The sequence below is a fragment of the Panthera uncia genome (assembly GCF_023721935.1).
Source record: "Panthera uncia isolate 11264 chromosome C1 unlocalized genomic scaffold, Puncia_PCG_1.0 HiC_scaffold_3, whole genome shotgun sequence".
NCBI lineage: Eukaryota > Metazoa > Chordata > Mammalia > Carnivora > Felidae > Panthera > Panthera uncia.
Window position 1 is genome coordinate 37,927,921 of NW_026057584.1, and position 20,023 is coordinate 37,947,943.

General features: G+C 38.6%; 1 protein-coding gene across 8 annotated transcripts in view; it reads left to right on the forward strand.

Annotated features, from left to right (window-relative positions):
- Nucleotides 1-20,023, forward strand: part of ANKRD44 (ankyrin repeat domain 44) — a 343,412-nt gene that overhangs the window by 146,056 nt on the left and 177,333 nt on the right. For 7 of the 8 annotated variants that reach the window (XM_049615941.1, XM_049615942.1, XM_049615943.1 and 4 more), the window contains exon 3: nt 12,132-12,210. In XM_049615941.1, the coding sequence (XP_049471898.1) occupies nt 12,132-12,210 (79 nt within the window). Of the gene's footprint in view, nt 1-5; nt 12,211-20,023 lie in introns of all 8 variants that reach the window. The other variant, XM_049615945.1, reaches the window with a different exon arrangement.

Below are 20,023 nucleotides of genomic sequence, written 5' to 3' on the forward strand. Positions count from 1 at the left end.
GGAAGGTGACCCCCAGGTTATCTTCCTGAGGACCTTTAACAATTCTGTGGTGGATTTCTAATAAGTTAATGAGGGGAACTATCATTGATAGCATAGGTGTCGTGAGTGTCAAAACCGTCTTATTAAGTGTTAGAAAGGTTTGGCAAGGGTGTTCTAGCTTGGGGATGCCTGGTTCAAAGGTTTTCAGCTTTGGGGAAGGAAAGAAAGCACAGCATCCAAACCCTTGGGGCAGCTCCCATCTGTCCAGGTTGCAACCAGATCTGACTCTGCTGAGCTACCAAGAATAAGTGACAAAAAAGGCCTTCAGGACAGCAGGGATATTTTCTGAACAAGGATTTAGAACTGCTGAGGTGTGGGTCTTTTAGGTCATTCTGTGAGAGGAAAAGACTCCACTGTGAGTTACATGAGATAAAGGATGAATTATGCAAGGCCAACTCTAGAGTCTGGGAAAGGCTTTGGTTACCTTTGGTTGAGGTTGGACAGGATACAATGGCCAAACCTTTTGGGGGGGTGACTGCTTTAGGCAGGAAAGGAGACAGGCAAAACACTGCTATTGGCCAGCTTTGAGTAGGCAGCCTCAGCCCTTCTACCGGTAAACAAATATCATGTCTTTACTTCTTTTTAAGATCTTATTTTTTTAAGTAATCTCTACACCCAATGAGGGGCCCAGCTTACAACCCCAAGATCAAGAGTCACATGCTCTACTCACTGAGCCACCTAGGTGCCCCAACAAATATCATTACTTGACAGTAAAGTTGTTTCTCCAGTAAAATTGTTGCTCTGAATCTCCTTCTTATTTTCTCTAAGCCAAGAGGAACTGAAAAAAATCAGGATAAGCTGCAAAGATGTCTATAGTAATAATGATAATAGGATGGCTAATATTTATCTAACATCCACTTTGTACCTGTAAGAGAGATAATCCATTTTCATTTTACAGAAAAGGAAAATGAGTCTCAGAGGTTGATTTATTTGCTCAAGGTCACACAGCTCGTAAGTGGCAGAGGAGGGGGGTTCAAAGTTATGTCACTCTTACTCCAGAGTCTATGCTCTTTTAGCCACAAGAAGATGCCTCTAATGAAGGTGTGTGTGCGTGTGTGTGTGTGTCCCTATCCTGAAGGACACTTGACAGAAAAGGTCCCATTAGGACCAAAGGCCGTGAAAAGGGTGGAAACAGGTTTTTCTTTGGAGAGGAATGTTACTGATTAGTAAGACTTTATATGGTATTGAGAGAGAACACAGAGGACTCTGGACAAGTCATTTAACTCTCCCAATCAGCCTTGATTCCTGTCTTGCAAAATGGGGATAACAATATCACTTGATTAGTTCCCTTGAGTTTTCTCAAGAATTCGATGATGCACTGTGTAGGACAGTAGCAAGGCTATGGAGCATTAGAATCTTCCCATGTTTAGTCATAAACATAATGTTTTGTCATTTGCACAGAAACACATTTGCATATTATAACCTACTACAAGATGATTAAGGCTTTGGACAATAAATAATGTCCAGTGCATTACATTTATATGCAGTTAGTTAAAACTGACGTAGAGTATTTTTTTTATAGGAAAGTCTTTTCTTATTTACAAAAGGAATTGTGTTTTCTTGTTTCTAAACTGCATTATGTACAAAGTCTTGAAAGACAGGCAAAGAAAGAAGAAAGTAAAGAACACTCATAAAATTGTTCACCCAGAGGTAATCACTGTAACCATCTTAGTACATTGAGCCCATCTGATATGTCCACAACTGCACTGGTGGTTTTTATTATTAGTATTACATACAAACTGTTTCTAAAATATCCACCTGGAGGCTGGAAAAAAAACTTGTGACGAGCTACTAAATCTTTTCAGTTAGGAGGATTTTCTATGACTGCAGAAACAGTTTTTCTAAGATTTAGTTTTAATTCCCCTCCCCCAACCAAATGCACACATGAGAGACAAAAACAGACCCAAGAACTAAGTTATTCTTGTATCCAGAGTGGACGCCTTTGAGCATTGTCTCCTTTTATACCACACTCTTTCTTTCTCTCTTTGGCATTTTCTACACTGTGTTATGTGTGTTTGCTCTTTGCTGACTGGTGTGATTAATCTAATATTAGTCTACTGTAGTAAAGAGCCCATCACCATAGTCAAGAGAGCAAGATCCTTTGAGGCTCCTGTGAGGGGAGAGACTTGTATCTTGAACGCAGCTGCATTCTAGAACTGAGCATGCTGTCTGGCACATAAAAGACCCTAGTAAATATTTTGTCATTTGCATTAGTGAAGGGTTCTACCACTGCCATTAATAGCCATGTGACCTTGGGCCAATCAATTAAACTCTCTGGATGCCTCTAATGCTTTCCAGTTCTAATATTTTATAAATATAGGTTTCCTCTTCTGAGATTTTGATTCTGACACTGTGTGGCCATTTACCTGATGTCAAATTTTCCCTTGCTAGCCCCTGATAGGTGTGAAAAGCTAGCAACTGCTTTCTTTTTACTCTTTCATCAATAGAAGATAATTTTCCAATTAATTTATTTTCTTAGTTTTGTGCCTTTCCTATTAGGCACCAATGTTTTCTTGAATAAGCTGGTTAATGACGTAATTAAAAGAGACAGTGAGCCGGGGGGTGGGGCCCCAACTGAAACTAGACTTCTCACTTCATTGGTTAGTTCATTGGAACCAAGAGCAGTTCCAATCTATGAGTTTCCTTAAATACCCTTAGTAGTAAAACATTCCCACTTGTACAAGAATTAGGGTTTCCTCATAAAAACTATTTAACAAATGCATTAAAAGGTACTGCTCCTTAATATGCTTGAGATACTGCACAGAACAGCTGTGAACTTTATTAGTTTGTAGGATGCGAGGGGAGGTAGTGCTTTGAAGACCTGCTTTGGTTTTCATCAGACACTCCTGATGATGTCTTTGCAGTGGCTGGATGTATATTACTGTTTCACTGGCAACAAAGCACAAGCATCTTGGCCAGTTTTCCATTCTGTAGCAGTTGAGGACTAGAATCCTTTTCTATATCCTGTTTGCACTGTCAAGAAATTTTGCTGGCCAAATGATATCAGAGCGACAGAACAAATAGTTGGCACTCCATCAACTTTCCTAGGCAGAAATTGATGTAGAAGGGCTTCTGTCATTTGGGAATCTCGGGATACTGTGGCAAGCTCCCATAAGTCCCTTGGTAATCCGCTGACATGCTGCAATGTACCCACAGGTTAGGCATAGAACATCCATCTTCCCACTCGTACTTGATTTTCTGGATTTATTTTCTACATCCTTACTCAATACACACTTGTCACGGGTTTCTTTTAGGAAATGTAAATGTTCCAAGGGATTTTGAAGAGAACTCTTTCTTGTGCCTCTGTTTAAAGCACATAGACGTAAATCCAACACCCTATTCTTTTGCAAGGGCTTCACTTTTATGTCTCTACATGAGTGGGACATAACATGAGTTGCCTCTAAAATTAATACATTATTGGTTGATCAGATTCTATTTCTTTTCTCCTATTAACTGAATTTATATTATTGCCTAGGTGTATTTTTTTAACTTATAAATATCCCCTTCTTTATGTTACACAAGCGACAGAAAGTTTTATTTGCCCACTTGTGTATTTTCACAACAGCTTAATTGAGATATAATTGGCATATGATATACCAGACATGCCTAAAGTGTACAATTTGCAAAGTTTTGACATATTTATATCCATGAAACCATTACCACAATCGAGATAATGAACCTATCTATCATTCCCAAAAGCTTCCTTGTGCCCCTTGGTAATCCTTAACCCCCGCCCCTTCCAATCTCTCCTCCAGCCACCTCAGGGAACCACTGATCTGCTTTCCATTGTTGTACATTAGTTTGCATTTCCTAGAATTTTATGTAAATGAATTCATACAGTGTGTACTCTTTTTTATGCTAGCTTCTTTCACTCAACGTAATTATTTTGATTCATCCATGTTGTGACATACAGCAATAGTTATTCCTTTTAATTACTGAATAGTGTTCCATTGTGTGGAAATAACACCGTTCATCTGCTGATGGAGATTTTGGATTGTTTCCAGTTTTTGGCTATTACACATAAAACTTGTGAACGTTTATGTGCAAATCCTTGTATGGACATATACTTTCATTTCTCTAGGGCAAATTCCTAGGATTCCAGATCGTAAAGCACATCTGTGTTTGACTTTTTAAAAAATTGTCAAACTGTTTTCTCAAGTGGTTGTACCAGTTTATGTTCCTACCAGCATGTCCGCATGTTCCGGTTTCTCCACATCCTCAACACCTGATATCACCAGTCCTTTTAATGTTAGCTAATTTAATGAGTATATAATTTTGATTTACATTTCCCTAATGGTTAATGATATTGAGCTTCATTTCATATGCTTATTTGCTATCTGTATACTTTCCTTGGTGAAATATCTGTTCAGATATTTTCTCTAGTTTTTAAATGGATTGTTTGCTTTCATGTTAGTGAATTTTGAGTTTTTGTATAGTCTAGATAGAAATCTTCTATTCAATAGATATGCTTTAAAAATATTTTCTTCCAGTCTGTGGCTCATCTTTGCATTCACCTAATGGTGTATTTCAAAGAGCAGACGTTACTAATGTTGATGGAATACAGTTTATCAGTTTGTTCTTTTCTGGGTTATGCTTTGGTGTTACATCTAAGAAATTTGTGTCCAACCCAAGGTCGCAAGGGATTTCTCTTGTGTTTCTTTCAGATATTTTATAGTTTTACATTTTACATTTAGTTCTGTGATCTTGATTTAATTTTTGTCTAGGGTGCAAGGTACAGATCAAAGTTCATTTTATTTGCATATGAATATCTAATTGTGTCAATGCTGTTTGTTGACAATGCTATCCTTTCACCAGTGAATTGCCATTTTCCCTTTTTTGAAAATCCGGTACGTTGTGCATATATGCGTCTTTGCACCAGTACTCAATTGTCTTGAGTACTGTAGCTTTATGATAAGCATTAAAAGTCAGGTAATGTTAATTCTCCAACTCTATTCTACTTGCCTGCTTGCACTTTTTACTTATGAGAATTTTGTCCTCAAGTCTAGAGTACTAGGTCAAGAGTGTTAATTGTAATGAAAAATAACTTGCATTTTGTTTACCCAGGCTTGGTAACTATTCAGAGAGTCAGCAAGAGCATGAACAATGGAATCGGATCTGGTTCGGAGTCCTGGTTCTGCCATGACTAGCTGTGTGACTCTGGCCACATTACTCATCATCTCAAAATCTCATGCTCTTCTACTGCAAAATGGGAATGACAATATGTACCTTACCACAGTGTTTCAAGGATCAAATTAGGAAATATATAATCTCTGATACAATTTTTATTTAGTATGCATCTTAGTTTTAAAAATTAGCATAATGTGAAAATATCCAATATTTAGTTACCTAAGGCAGATACAATCAGAACACTTTTGGCATTCTTATTTCCCTTATTTTACCTTCGTTTCAAGTGATTTTTGAATGATTCTTGTTTCATTTTAAGAATTGGGTATCATTTTCAGGTTTGGACTTGTCATTTGAACATGTTTAGATATCACAAAATGTACTGGTGTTTCTCATACACTCATTTAAATTCAAATGGATGGGTTAAAATACCAACAGAATGATGACTAAATAAAGTTGTTTGATGCTGGAGGTATGTAGGGGCAGAGATTTGCTGTCACATTTGAGATGTAGAAAATTCCAGCTGAGGAAAATCCAGCTCCATAGGATAGATGAATACTGACTATCAATCTAAATTTTTCTCCTATGATAACTTGGGGTAGACATCAATTCATCTCTGCTGTGTCTAGCTGAAGGCATAAGTTGAGTTTCCATTGAAAGTTGAACTACATAAAAACTCTACATATCATAAGAAGAAGACTGACAACTGAACTTAGAAGTGAGTAAAGGATATGTACAGGCGATATGCAGTTGAAGAAGCCAAAACTTAAAAAGAAAACAACATATGAAAAAATCTTAATTTCACTTGTATGTAGTGAAATGTAAATCAAAGCAACAATGAAATATCGTGTCAGGCACATCATATTGGCAAAAAGTAATATGGTCAGTAGCATCAAATATTGGCAAGGATGTTGGAGAAAGGAGCAAATTGATGGCTAGAGAGTATAAATTGTAAAACTACTTTTGAAAGCTATGGAAAATACCTAATAAAGTTGAGAATGTATGAACACTGAGATCCAGCACTTCTTTTTCTTGGTATCTGCTGTAGGGAAATTTTCACCCGTATGTGCAGAGGGACATGCACAAAGATGTGCATTGCAACGCCATTTGTGATAGCGAAGAATTCAAAACAGTCTCTTCCCCCGACCTCCTCTTTCTCTCTTTCTCTCTTTCCTCCCTGCCACACACTTCAAGTTATTTGCAAAACCATTGCAAGTCACAATACTCCTGGCACTTTACCCCTAAAGCTATTTTTTAAAACAGAGTTCTGAGGCAGATATAGAAAAATGTCAACATGTTTGATTTTGCTGGTGGCAACATACAAATCTGTTATTTTCTGTACCTCTCGTATTTGTGAGATGTTAAAACTTGAAAGTAAACATGAAAATTTTAAAAAGAAACATGACGTTTGTTTCTCTGCTTTAATTCTTTGCAAATTTCTTTTAATTCCTCACCTTAAGACCCATCTTTCCCATTTTGCGTCTTGTTTGATGTCAACCTATAACATAACATGTCTTGAGCTCTTTTCTTCACATGATTTGAAGTATCTCCAAGGTAACTGTTTTGTGTTCAGAGTTTTTTTTTTAGACATCTCCTTCCTTCTAGCGATCTCTGTTCAATATTGCATTAAACTTATTGGGCCTAAGTTGTCCGTTATTTCCTTGCTTCTTTGCTATTCATGGGAGTTTGGATTGACAATCGAAACTCAACTGCTGTGTTTCATGACAGCAAGGCTTTGCAGGGCTTCTTTTCTTAATACTGGTCCATCCGCCTGTCTTGGTACGTAACATATTTATATGTAGGGAGGGATATTTGTTTTAGTGTATGATAGATACTTATAATGAAGATTAGATCATGCACTTCTAGCCTAGAATTTCTAAAGCATATAATAAACAATTCTTAATCTTCAGAGCAGAGGCTTGGGGTGCCCCGTCAGTCTGCCTGCCTACACCGTATTTTTGGCTGCCACAATGGCTTCTCTGCCCATGTCAAACTCACTTTATGTGTATATACTTCAAGTTCCCTATTTTCTTTCATCTGCCTCTTTGGTAAACAGACGACAGAAACTTCCTCTGCCTGATCTCTCTATGACATACTGCAAATTTAGCTCAGACGCCAGCTGGCTGTGTGTGTCTCTGGCTATTCATAGAAAGGAAGGGTTTACCTTCCTTCCTTCTGGAGAAACCGTCTTTTCATGGCTACGAATCTGTTTTCAAAGGGCTATTTGGAATCGGAGCTACTGGTTAATGGGAAAAGGTCTTTTTTTTGTGATACTTGAACAGTCTTTTAAAAAATACACTGATGTGGGGCACCTGGGTGGCTCAGTCAGTTAAGTGTCCAACTTTGGCTCAGGTTGCAAGCTCACTGTTCGTGAGTTTGAGCCCCATATCGGGCTCTGTGCTGTCAGTGTGGATAAGTCACCGATGAGTCATTTCCAATGTGTGTTGAATTTACTGTGGTTGCTTTTGCATTATTTTCTCCTTTTGTATGATTAGTGTTGGAAAGACCACCATGACCATCCATCAACTCTTGGTCATTGTGGAACATCCACTTGAGGACCAGGTCTCAGTGAATGCAAATGAAGCAGAACACTTAGCTCAGCCACTATATCTGAACGTTCCTCTCTGGTCCTGACCTGGTCCTCGATTCTAACTTTGATCCAGAAAAGATCCCTAAGTCAGCCCTGTAAGATATAGGCTGGGCTCTGTGGCTAAAGTGAAAGTCTCTCCCTGGGTTTCTGAAGTTCCTAGGTAAACTGGAGCCAGTACGGTTTCTAGAGAGCCCCGGGCAAAATGTGCTTATTTCCCAATTCAGAAGTGATTTTTCTCTTGTCAGTTTAGATTTGCTGCCCAGGGCAGTTCAGAATGGGGTGGGTTTCAGGGCAGTATTCACTAAGACATTACTCTCATCACTTATGGTAATTTTCACAAATCATTGAACATCACAAGTGTCACTAATTGCCACTTGCTTCTTATTTTTATTCTAATGTCCTAGATTCGGAAACTGGTAACTGGGTTGTAAGTTTCTTTAGGGCAAGGCCTGGATGTTTTTCATTTGCATTCTTAATATCCACCACAATATCTGGGGTATAATAACTTCTCAACTAAAGGTCTATGTCTAGAAAATATGGCTGAAAAATGATTGTAAAACATACCCCAAAGTCACTGTCCTTATTTTTTCTTCTCCTTTCCTTCTTGTTTACTCTTCTTGTTTTCATCGGTTTTAATCCAGAGCTTTAGATGATTGGCAGCATCATGTGTTTATACTACTTCCTGAAACTCTTCCTGCACACTTCTCCCCCAAATTTTGTTCATTAAAAAAAAAATAATGTTTTTTTTTTCTTCTTGGGCCTTGCCTTTTACATTTTAAATGATTTTAAACACTATTCATATGTTTATCTGATTCTTCTGTTATCTCAAGTTCTCTCTGGTTGTTGTGCCTGCTGATTCTTGGTTATATGTAATTGCTTCCACATGGGTCTTGTGGCTTAGGCTTGTGAGCTCATCTTCGGTGGTGGCTTAACTGTGGGTGTCCGTTGTTGCTTTTATTGAGGACACATCCCTCCAGAGAGGTCTTGTTTCTTCTTCTTGTCACCCTAAGGATGTCCTAAGCCTAGAACCAATTTTATGCCTGTTTTTCAGCTTGAAATTTCCTGGAATACGCAAGTATTGTGAATTCAAAACTCCAAACCACATCAGGGTAAATTGTGGGAATGCTCAGTGGAGATACTTTTATTCCCCCACCAAGAGTCTAGGCCAAGGCATTGCTCTTCCATCTACCTGTGAGAATGTTTGGCCTTTTTTCAACATCAATTTATTTCAAGAATCTTTCTTCAAGACCACTGCAAGGGTGTCTCTCTCTGTGAGGGTCAGTTCTAATTCTTCACCTCATCTCCCATCCCCAAGTGTTGGGCAAGTCATACAGAATGCTCAGAGTCCCTAGCTTTTCAATCTAAAACATCATAGCTTTCAAATGACAATAATAAGACTTAACAACATGATTCTGAAAGGCATGTCTCCCCGATAGGGATGTTATGAGATTCAAGTAGTAGAATAGATTAAAAGGCATTTTGAAAAAAAAAAAAAAATTAAAGCACTCTGTAATTAGGTTTTGTTTCTAGATACTCTAGGAGTGTCATTGGCCTAGAACATGTTTTTTTAGTATTATTGCTAGTCTACTGTTTTCCCCAGACCCTTTTCCTTCCTTCTCCTACCATCACATCTTCTTGTCCATTTGTCTAGCTTGTGGCAAAGTAGAGCGGCCTTATACTTAGGCAGAGGATGAGCTGCAGCCTCTGAGCTGATTTTACCTGATTGAGTTTGGTGAGTACTGTGGCTCTCTTATTTACCTCTCAGCTCAGGACCCTGTATATCATTCAGGTTCCTGCCAGAGAGCTGGTGTTGGTGACCCTTGGTCAATAGTGGACATGATTTGTTATTTTAGTTAAGATCTTAATAGCACATGAAATTGTTTATCTAGTTCTGATGCTTTAGAGAACCAAAGACCTGCTGCCAGAATACAGGTCTTCTCTGCAGTTACCTGTCTGTGGCATGTCACTGAAGGAGAGTATCAATTGGTATAATTGTTCTGGAAGCTACAGGAAACCTTTAAATACATTTCAACAGGAACACTGGTATTTGCAATCCAGCATTTTTACAATATGATCTCATGTAACACATCCATTTTATATTCTAAAAACTTCAGTTTGAACAAGCCATGTCATAAAAGGGGCCACAGAATCAGCAAAGCCAGTCTTATAATGACAGGCCAAACAGTTTTAGATATTGGGGTTTTCTTGATTTTTTATTTGAGGCCAAGCTTTCACACAGAGCATTGACTTTGCTTCAGGTCAAATGAAGTCATAGTTTAGACCGGGTTAGTCCTTGTTTAAGTCACTTAGGTAAGGTTTAATTTGTTGAACCAAACCCTGGAACCCGTTCAGTTCACAGAAGAACATATAATTATGTAACTTTTGTCACAAGACTCAAGAAAAATGTTTTATAGTCACAGCAGGGATTCAAAGAGGTGAGGCTAAGATGGAAAATGCTTGTAGAGATAACAGTAGAAGAAAAAGAAATGGAAAGCATTTGTGAAAGTCTAGTCTCAGTTCTTAGTGTAGCTCTTTGCACAAATTAATACACTTGAGATATTTTTCAGGTTTCAAATACTGAATCTCTATTTTCATGGAAAGGATGGTATAACTAGGAGAGGGTTAACCATGGTTATATAGCTTTCTGAATTTTCTACAGCATACCCTTACTTTATATGGAATAGTTTCATGACTGTCCTATTTCCACTTATCAGTAATAATTGCCTGCAACATACATAGGAAACATAAATTCCCAGGTAATTCAGACCCCTCTTTTTACCCACTTAAGAGTTAGTCCAACCCTTCATAAAACCTATTTCCCAAACCTCCTAACATATAGACTGGTTTGAACATCAGTTCTTGTCATGTCCCCTGCCTGCCATCTGTTTTAGATATTAGTGAGTCACAAAATGCCTAAAAGCAGTAGTCTGAAAGAGACTGAGAAGGAGCAGAGGGCCTGAATTGTCAGAAAACAGAATCGTGTCCTTGGGCAAATCCAAGGGTGGTTGGGTAGGTTGTATCATCAAGTGATAATAGGAACGATGATTAAAACCAACAGCAACTTCACAAATCTTGAAACTAAAATGCATGCTGGTTTTAGGGGAAACCTCCAATACACAGCATACAAACTTTGATTACTGTCATGGAGCAATCAACGGAAGTTTGTAGAAGATGCAACGCTCGTAGACTGGCTCAATTTGGCCAATTTACGCTGAGCGTCTAGTTGGCCGTTACTGTGGGGATAAAGGGAGCAAGTTCTTTACCTTGTGGAATTCTTGGTCTTGGAGGGGAGATATCACACAACCATCTATGCTCATGACGAAGACAGCTTTGCCTGGAACTCATGGCATGCACAGGCCAAGCTTCGTGCCTGCCTAGGGCTCTATTTACTTACATTGTCTTGGATTCTCTCATCACATCCTCCAGTTTACAGATGGAGAAGCAATATTTTTTTCCGCTGCATTTTATCATCTTAACAACACAATATGTTAAATGCTTTGCCATGGACTTAGAATGGAGTCTGACAGGCAAAAGTCCAGTCTTGGCTCTGCTATATACCTGTGGGGTCTGGAGGAAATTTCTTAATTTATTTGAGCCACAGTTTTCTCATCCGTAAAGTAGAGATAATGGTATCTACCTCAGCTCTCGGCTTCAATGTCAATATTTTCAGAAAGGCCTTATTCCATCATTCTGAGGAATCTTGTTCCCATCACGCCAGTCACGGGATCCCATTACCCTGTTTTAGTTTTGTTACAGCCTTTATCACCATCTGAAGTGTTGTCTTGTAACTGGTTTCCAGGACTATTGGCAGCCTCCCCATTTGAATGTAAATTTCACAAGGACAGGGACTGAACCCAAAATCTGGTTCCTGCCACACAGTAGGCACTCATTATGTGTTACATGAATGGGCAGTGAACCAGGCAACAGTTAATAGAGATGGAAAGGAGAAAGTGACTGTACTTATATTTAATGTCCTTGTGAACAATTCTATGTTCACTTGGAAAGAAATCGTTGTATGCTTTGAACACTGCTATTACAGTAGGTAGAAGGGTTTGAATTTTTTCTCTTTTGCCATAACGAAGGTCTGAAAATAAATTGAATGTCATCATCCATTGCACGATAGTCCATCCCTGACCTGAGCTGGGCTCCAATAAAAGGAGCAGGGACACAAATGCAACACACAGACCCAGAACGGGATCTTTTGTATGTGTGACTGCGGGAGACGCTGAGAGAAATGTGGAACCAGAGCTCACCTGAGTAGGTTTTGGCCTTCATTCTCCCCACAAACATTAACCTCAGAGTAAGTGACATGTCTGACTGTGTCTACAAAAGGCACCTCCGGCCTCCACTGACTTGTTTATCTTTGCCGCTGTTTCAGGATTCTGAGAAGCGAACCCCGCTTCATGTGGCTGCGTTTCTGGGAGATGCAGAGATCATTGAACTCCTGATTCTGTCAGGTAAATACCAGATCTACTTAAAAGTCAATTGCAGATAAAAATTTAAATGACCAACTCACTAGATTGACTATGACAGTGAACCCAAACGAAATTTCTTTATTGTGCTCATGGAAGTTTATTTGATCAGTGATTTTATCAGTAGACAAAAACAAAAAAAGAAAACAAAACAAAACAAACAACAATGCAAGAAGTTATTCTTATATGAAAAATGGCGTAGCCATTAAAACATTTTATTACTTTGAAAGTCTGATTTGACTAATCAGGCCCAGTATTATAGATGAATTCAGTAGATTTGGATATCTTTTCATTTTTTTGTCATTAAAAAAATGAACAAACAAAACTGACTCCTTAAAGCCTGCATGAAAAACACAAATGTATCTGTGTATTTACATACATTTAAATTGTGTGGCAAAATAATACTATGTTTTGTTTATGGATACATGACTGACTATGTAATAAAAAATGGAAGGAAAGGAAATATACCAATTTCCAGATGGTGGTTACCTCTGAAGAGGCTGGTTGAGTGAGAGATATTTTCAGGGAAGGGTAAAGAAGAGACTACAACTCTGTAAAATATTTTGTTTAAAAAAAATTGGAGGGGCGCTTGGGTGGGTCAGTCGGTTAAGCATCCGACTTCGGCTCAGGTCATGATCTCACAGTCTGTGAGTTCGAGCCCTGCGTCGGGCTCTGGGCTGATGGCTCAGAGCCTGGAGCCTACTTCCGATTCTGTGTCTCCCTCTCTCTCTGCCCCTCCCCCATTCATGCTCTGTCTCTCTCTGTCTCAAAAATAAATAAAAACGTTAGGAAAAAAATTAAAAAAAAAAAAAAAACGGAAGCAAACATGGGAAACCTGGTTTGGGGGCTATTATTCTCTTTATATTTTATATTTTATGTATTTTAAAGATCTCATTGGATCTAGAAATACCAATGTTTTCATTTTTGAAAACCTGTATGCTTGGTACATCTCACCAAACTGGTTTCCAAAACCAGTATGTGCTTTCTCCCTTGAGTATTTGCTAGACAAATCCCTAGAATGAATCTGAGTACATGCACGTGTCTTGGTGTGGATTGCAGATCGGCTGGCTTTTTCCCCTCCTCCTTTTTGTTTGGGAAGATTAAAATCTGGAAGAAATACCTCTGCCCGCAGACTATGCAAAAGGCCTATATTAAGATTTTGCCTTTGTTTGCAATAGTAAAGGGAAACTGTAGAAATCCAAAGTACGCTATGCAAAGGTAGGAGCTAATGCATGTATTCAAACAGACGTGGGGAACACTGTAGAAGAAACTAACAAGAATTGTGCTGTGATACACCAGGAAGGTTCACATTGCCCTTACTTTTGTTGTGTTCGTGTTCTTGAGGTGGATTTTCCCAGGAAGCAAGTATTCAGTGCCTTACGACGTGTGTGTGCTCTGTGCTCCTGACAATTGCACGGAGCTTAGGTTAGATTCTGTGTGACATTCCTTGTGCTTTAAAGAACAGGCCTAACTGCTAATATATTGAGATTTATTTTTGCAAGTCATTTCTTATTTTATGTTTAATGTACATTGTTTCCTCCTTTTTTTCACTTTCCGTTTGATAGACTGATTTTTTTTTCTGCTGGATTAAAGGTTATATTTACTGAAAAAAAAAAAATAAAAAATAAAGAACAGGCCTTCCTTCTGACAGTTTTAAAGATGTTCCAGGGCTGTGTTCCAAACAAACATGTATTGTTTGGTGTGACACACACTATGGCTGAGAGCCAGTACATACCTGGCTGGTTGCCCTATAGCTGTAGAAACTTGGGCCATGGAAAATTGTAGGAAAACCAGTGGGGGTGTAAAATAAGAATTTTGTGGCACGACAGCTAAGGGGTCCCAACCAACCAAGTGTTGTATTAAGAGACATCTCAGTGTCTCAGAGGAATGTTTAGTTCATGAAGGTGCAAATTCAAAACTTTGTCTTAGACCCCCAACTTTGGTTTTTTGTTTGTTTGTTTTTCTACATCTGAAGGAAGATTTTAATTCTGCAGCATGAAGTTGACCCCTCTATGTTCCTCGGGCATCTGTGGGCTGGTGACTGTTTGAGAAACTTGGTTTCGTATCACCTTCACGTGGGATGGGGTCCATCAACCTCACTTACATGGGGCTCATCTAGTAGAGCCTGGAGAAATTTTTCCATAGATCCTGATCTGCACACCTGTTTAGTCTCTGGTATAATTTTGGATGGCACATGCAATGGAATTTTTCCTCCTCCTCATATCCAATTAGGAAGACGTAGGGTACAGGAGAGCATTGGGAAAGTTCTTTCGAAATTTTACTCAACTGTGGAAGCTTAGACAAACTCTTGGAATTCACATGGCTTTAATTTCCTTGAAAGGTCCTTTATTCAATTTGTATATTAAATTCCTAAAGAAATATCCTTGTAAGAGCACGATGATTTTATTTCTGAGTTTACATCTGGCAGCTGACCCTTTAGGGAATCCAACCAAACTGCTTTCCAGTTTAATAATGGATGAGGTGCTAATGATTCCCATGTTGGACAAATGATTTGGCCTTGCCAGAATAGCCCATTACAGCTGTGTACTCCATTGTTGTATTAACTTACAGAGCGTAGTGTAACCCAAGCCCACTAAATTCCCACTGACATTATCTCCTATTAGCCAGGCGGATGGAACCCTGAATGCCTCTGAGTAGAAAGGGAGGAATTCAGGCCTTGAAACTTTCCTCTTCTTATAACTGCCAGTTCAGATTCTGGCTTTATTCTCCCCACCCCACCCCCAGTCTGGCCTCTGGCTTCTGTTTGGGAACTAGCCGAGTCAGGATTTAAGGCAAAGAGAAGGTGAAGAGCATGCTAAATCATTTGCTGGAGATGCATGAATGAGATCAGCGTGAACCAATCAGTGGATCCGTGGCTAAGAGGTAAGAAATTGGGGTTGAGCTAGAGGAAGCAGAGCACACAGGAAACCGAGCACTGTCACAATTCCCTGTAGAGAAACTGGGCTGCTCGAGGTTCAGGTCCTGGGCTGAAGGAAGAAAACTGGAGGTACCCACCTGCTAACGTGGGAGTGTTAGTGAGGTGCAACTGCTAACTAAAAATGATATGTTTATTAGACATAGGCCACCAAACAAGTGTATTCTTGTAAAATCATTTCCTGTGATTTGTCAAAATGTGATTACCACGGTCAATGCAAAGTGCCACCAGTGCCAGGGGCAGGTCATTCTTTTGATTCTTTTATGCATAACAAATATTCATTATTCATCCTTTGAGGTTGGATTTGATTGGTGTTTGTTTGTTTGTTCTGGTGAAAGAGGGGTGATTAAACCAGGCACCCTCAGTGTGGTGTGATTACAAAGTAATGAGCCATTTTCTGGTGGGTGTGCAAACTGGTTCTAAAGGCAGGTCCAAAGGGAGTCTGAAAAATGTTTTAAGCAATTGTCACATACACTGAATTATCATACACTCTTCCAAGGTTATTGCTTTGAAGGACAGTGCTCCTGGGCTGTAATAACATTTGGTCTGTTTGCTTAAAAGCAAAATCAATAGCAAGCTGATCTCATTACATTGAAGTCATATTTCATATGATCTTTCGTATGTATTTATTTCTACAATTAAAAGTCAAACTTTGGATAAACCAGACTTAAGAATCAATTATCCTTTCTGGGCCTGTAAGGTTTTTCAGTCACTTAGTCTACCTTTTTCCTTTGTTTTACTTCTTCCTAGATGACAAGGCTGAGAGAACAGGAATATTGCCTCTGGGAAAGATACTTAGTTTCCTTTACTCTTGATCTCCATAAAAAAAAAAAAAAAAAAAAAAATCAAGCAGTAATAGGGATAAGATGAAAACATACTTAATTTATAATCAGAGTTTATGCCTGACAACTTTTAGTTGGGTCTTTGTTTCTGAAGAATCAGTATAGCCTAGCACCTTTTTTTTTTTTTTTCTTTTTTATGTTTAAGGTTGAAAATGTCCTTGGGTAAAAAGCATTTGCCTTTAAATCATTAGACATGCAGACTCTGTGTCCTTCAGTGCACAATGGCGCCTGACAGGCAGGTAAATAACATGAAGCTTCCTTTAGAAAAATCAGTTATAAATATTCAACTCAAAACCATCTGACGTCTCCCTCTGACATGTAAACAAGACTCTTGGACGTGTTCAGCGGAAGAGGATGAGGAAACCAGTGGCAGGGGATGACACTGATGAAATACTGCTTGGTCCCCATTCAGATAACTCTGCTTTTGTCATAATAATTTTGTTGTTCAGGGAGAGGAGATTTTCCTGGCAGCTGCCCGTTTAACCTTCTGGAGGAGGAGAAGTGGAGGGATAGAAACTGAAGGAAGCTACTTCCTAGATTTCTAATTATTTTTCAATTCCTCAAGTGACGCTAAAGCTGCAAGGAAACAATGTTGGCATTTGTTGGTTGTTACACGCCGGGTGTGGGTTGTTTTCTGATATCAGCAAGCTCGGGGTCATCTTTCTCCTTGAAAGAATGTTAATATTAAAAGCCACATTGAGCACTACATAAAACTGAAAGTTTGCAGACTATATAAATAATAATAGTAATAACAATATAATGTAAATGTATAAATATAAATAACAAGAAAAAACAGTCATAGAAAAATAGAGGAAACAGGCAAAAAATATGAACACACAGTTCTCAGAGAATAAATTGCAAATGTCCAGTAAACAAACATATTAGAAGATGCCCAACCTCACTATTAAACAGGAAAACAGAAAAATGTGATACTGCTTCCTTCCAATCAGATTTGCAATATTTTATTGGCTGATAATATCAAGTATTGATGAGGATGTGGGGAACTAGGCAATCTCACACGTTAGCACTCTTTGGAGGATTGAGACTAAGGATTAAAACCGAAAGTGTGTGTGACCCATGACACAGAAAGTCCATTTCTAATTATCTATCCTAGACAAATACTTGCACGTTTGTAGGAGGAATCATTTTATGGGTGTTCACAGCAGCATTTTTTGAATAATGAAATGCTGGAAACAACTGAAATACCCATCAATGGACAGAATGTCTAAAAAATGTACTGTTTATATGTTGGAATACATGTGGTAATTAAAAAGTGGCATCATAAGTATCAACAGAGATAGGTATGAAAAATATATCGTGTGAAACAATGCAGAATGTCAATTCAGAAACAATTCAGAAACTCAGAGTATTATAGTAGGATACAATATTCAGAGGGTTATTACAATATGATATAATCTATGTAAAAGCATACTTATAAAACACTATAGATTTTTAAAAATTACTGTGTAATGTTTTAAATATGCAAAAAAGAATATTGTACTGACCACTCAGCTTAATTCTCTCAGTTTTCCTTGGTACACATATTGGCCTGCGTAGGGGTAAAAGAAACTGGAGGCTTATATACCAGGCTCAGGGCAGTGATTTTTTTTTTTCCTTCAGTAAGTGGGGAGAGTCCAGCATTGAGAATGATTCTCCAGAGGCCTTTACTCAAATCTTTAATAATTCATGTTTTAGGGACACCTGGGTGGCTCAGTCGGTTCAATGTCCGACTTCAGCTCAGGTCATGATCTCACAGTCCGTGAGTTTGAGCCCCGCATTGGGCTCTGTGCTGACAGCCCAGAACCTGGAGCCTGCTTCTGATTCTGTGTCTCCCCCTCTCTCTGCCCCTCTGCTGCTCATGCTCTGTCTCTCTCTGTCTCAAAAATAAATAAAAACATTAAAAAAAACCAATTCATCTTTTAAAGAAGAATGCATTATTTGTATGATGAAACCATGAAGTAAAATAGGTCTGCTGATTTTCATTATGTTAGGCAGATTTTCATAGCTGCTGTATAAACTAGCTCAGTGAAGGAGACATTGAGGAATCTCTCTTTTAACCAGAAAGCTTCCTTCAATTAGCAACTGTTAATTTAGGACTGCCCTGGGCTTGGACCTAAATTGGCACATCGTGCCAAAGACAGATGCCCCCAGTTTCTATTCCTTAGTCCCTGATTCTGCTCTGATAATAGTTAACAAGCAATTATGTAGTGCTTACCATGTGTCAGAAAGTGATCTCAGGTCTTTTGTGGTTTATCCTTCTAGACTGTTCAATATTTTTACAAAAGCAGGCTCATATAATATTTTGGTACTTTTTCCACATGACAATGGTTTGTGAACATCTCTCCACATTATTAGGAATTCTTATAAAGCACCACAGCCACCGCGTATGGCTATATACTAATTTATTTAACCAACTCTTCTCTGTCTAACACCAAGATTGTTTCCTGTATATTACTTTTTTGGCTAACCTTTTTTTAACACATTCTTGAAGATTAGTCTTAACATTAGCCCATAGTTATTTCCTTTAGAAACATGTTATAGAGCATCCTAATACACTTACACAAAGACAGAAATAGGTTGTGGGTAAGAGAGAGAGAGAAAGGGAGAAGAGAGAAGGGGAGAGAGAGGGAGGAAAAAGGGGGAGGCAGAACACAGAGGGAGACTGAAGGTAAGATTTGGACATGCCATGGCAAAAGCTGGTGAACACAGGTACCGTGCACGTGCCCTCTGCCCCTCGTTGGTATCCTGGTGATCTGCCTGGTGAGGAGCTACTGGGGTGAGATTTTTAGATTCAAAATGTGGTGATAAAATTTGGGAAGACAGCAAAAGATTCCCTGAGATTCTTGAGCTCTCTCACCTCTGGGTAGTCATGAACTTCTATGGTCCCACTTTTTCTGGGTGTGCTGACCTTGCTTCTGTTCTACAGCTGGGGATCTATCTGTGGGATCAGCTACAGTGATTGAGGAGGGAAGAGAGCATGAGAACACATTGTTAACTTGAAAATGTCTTTTCAAATTGGACTGTGCCACTGAGGTTATCTACAAATCCAACAGCAGTTGTGGTTCCTAATCAATTATATACTTGGAGTGAGCCTTCGGAAAATCCTGGAAGAGACTGTGCCCGGGCCACTTTATATGAAAATGTCATTTTTTTTTTTTTTTATCCGTGAGAAGGGCCACTGACCAAGAAAAAATAGCGTAAGAAAAAGCATCATAATCCTCCCCATTTTTTTAAGCTTACTTATTTTTTTAAAAAGAGAGCGAGAGAGAGCACGAGCTGGGGAGGGGCAGAGAGAGAGAGAGAGAGAGAGAGAGAGAGAGAGACCCAAGCAGGCTCTGCACAATCAGCATGGAGCCTGACTTGGGGCGTAAGCTCACAAACCGCAAGATCATGACCTGAGCCAAAATCAAGAGTCTGAACCACCCAAGTGTCCCAAACTTCCCTATTTTTATTAAGAAACATAAAACTCCAAATGCACTGCTTTCTTAGAAATGTTTAATAGTAAATATTTCAAACATACAGAAAATATGGAGAAAAATATAAGTAATACCCATGTACACCAAGCTTTAAGATATCCTGACGTTTTCCATGTTTGTATCATATCTGTTTTCTAAAGAAAATATTGAAGACACATTTCCAGCCCATTTGGCATACTTCATCCTTTTTTCTCTACCATCCCTTCCTAGAAGCAACCACTATCTAGAATTGCTGTTTGTTTTCTTTAGCCATATTTGTTACTTTTGTTTCACACCTATGCATGCATCCACAAACATCATGTAGAATTGTTTTTGTAAATTTAAAAACTTTATATAAACTGACATTATGTAATAGGTATTATTGGTAACTTCATTTGTTCATTCACGCTATGTGTCTGAAGTGCATCTGTTTATATATATATATATATATATATATATATATATATATATATAAATCAAAAACTTCAGTCCGTTCATTTCCATGACAGTATGACATCCCATTGTACACATATACCACAATGTATTTATCCATTTTCCTTTTGACC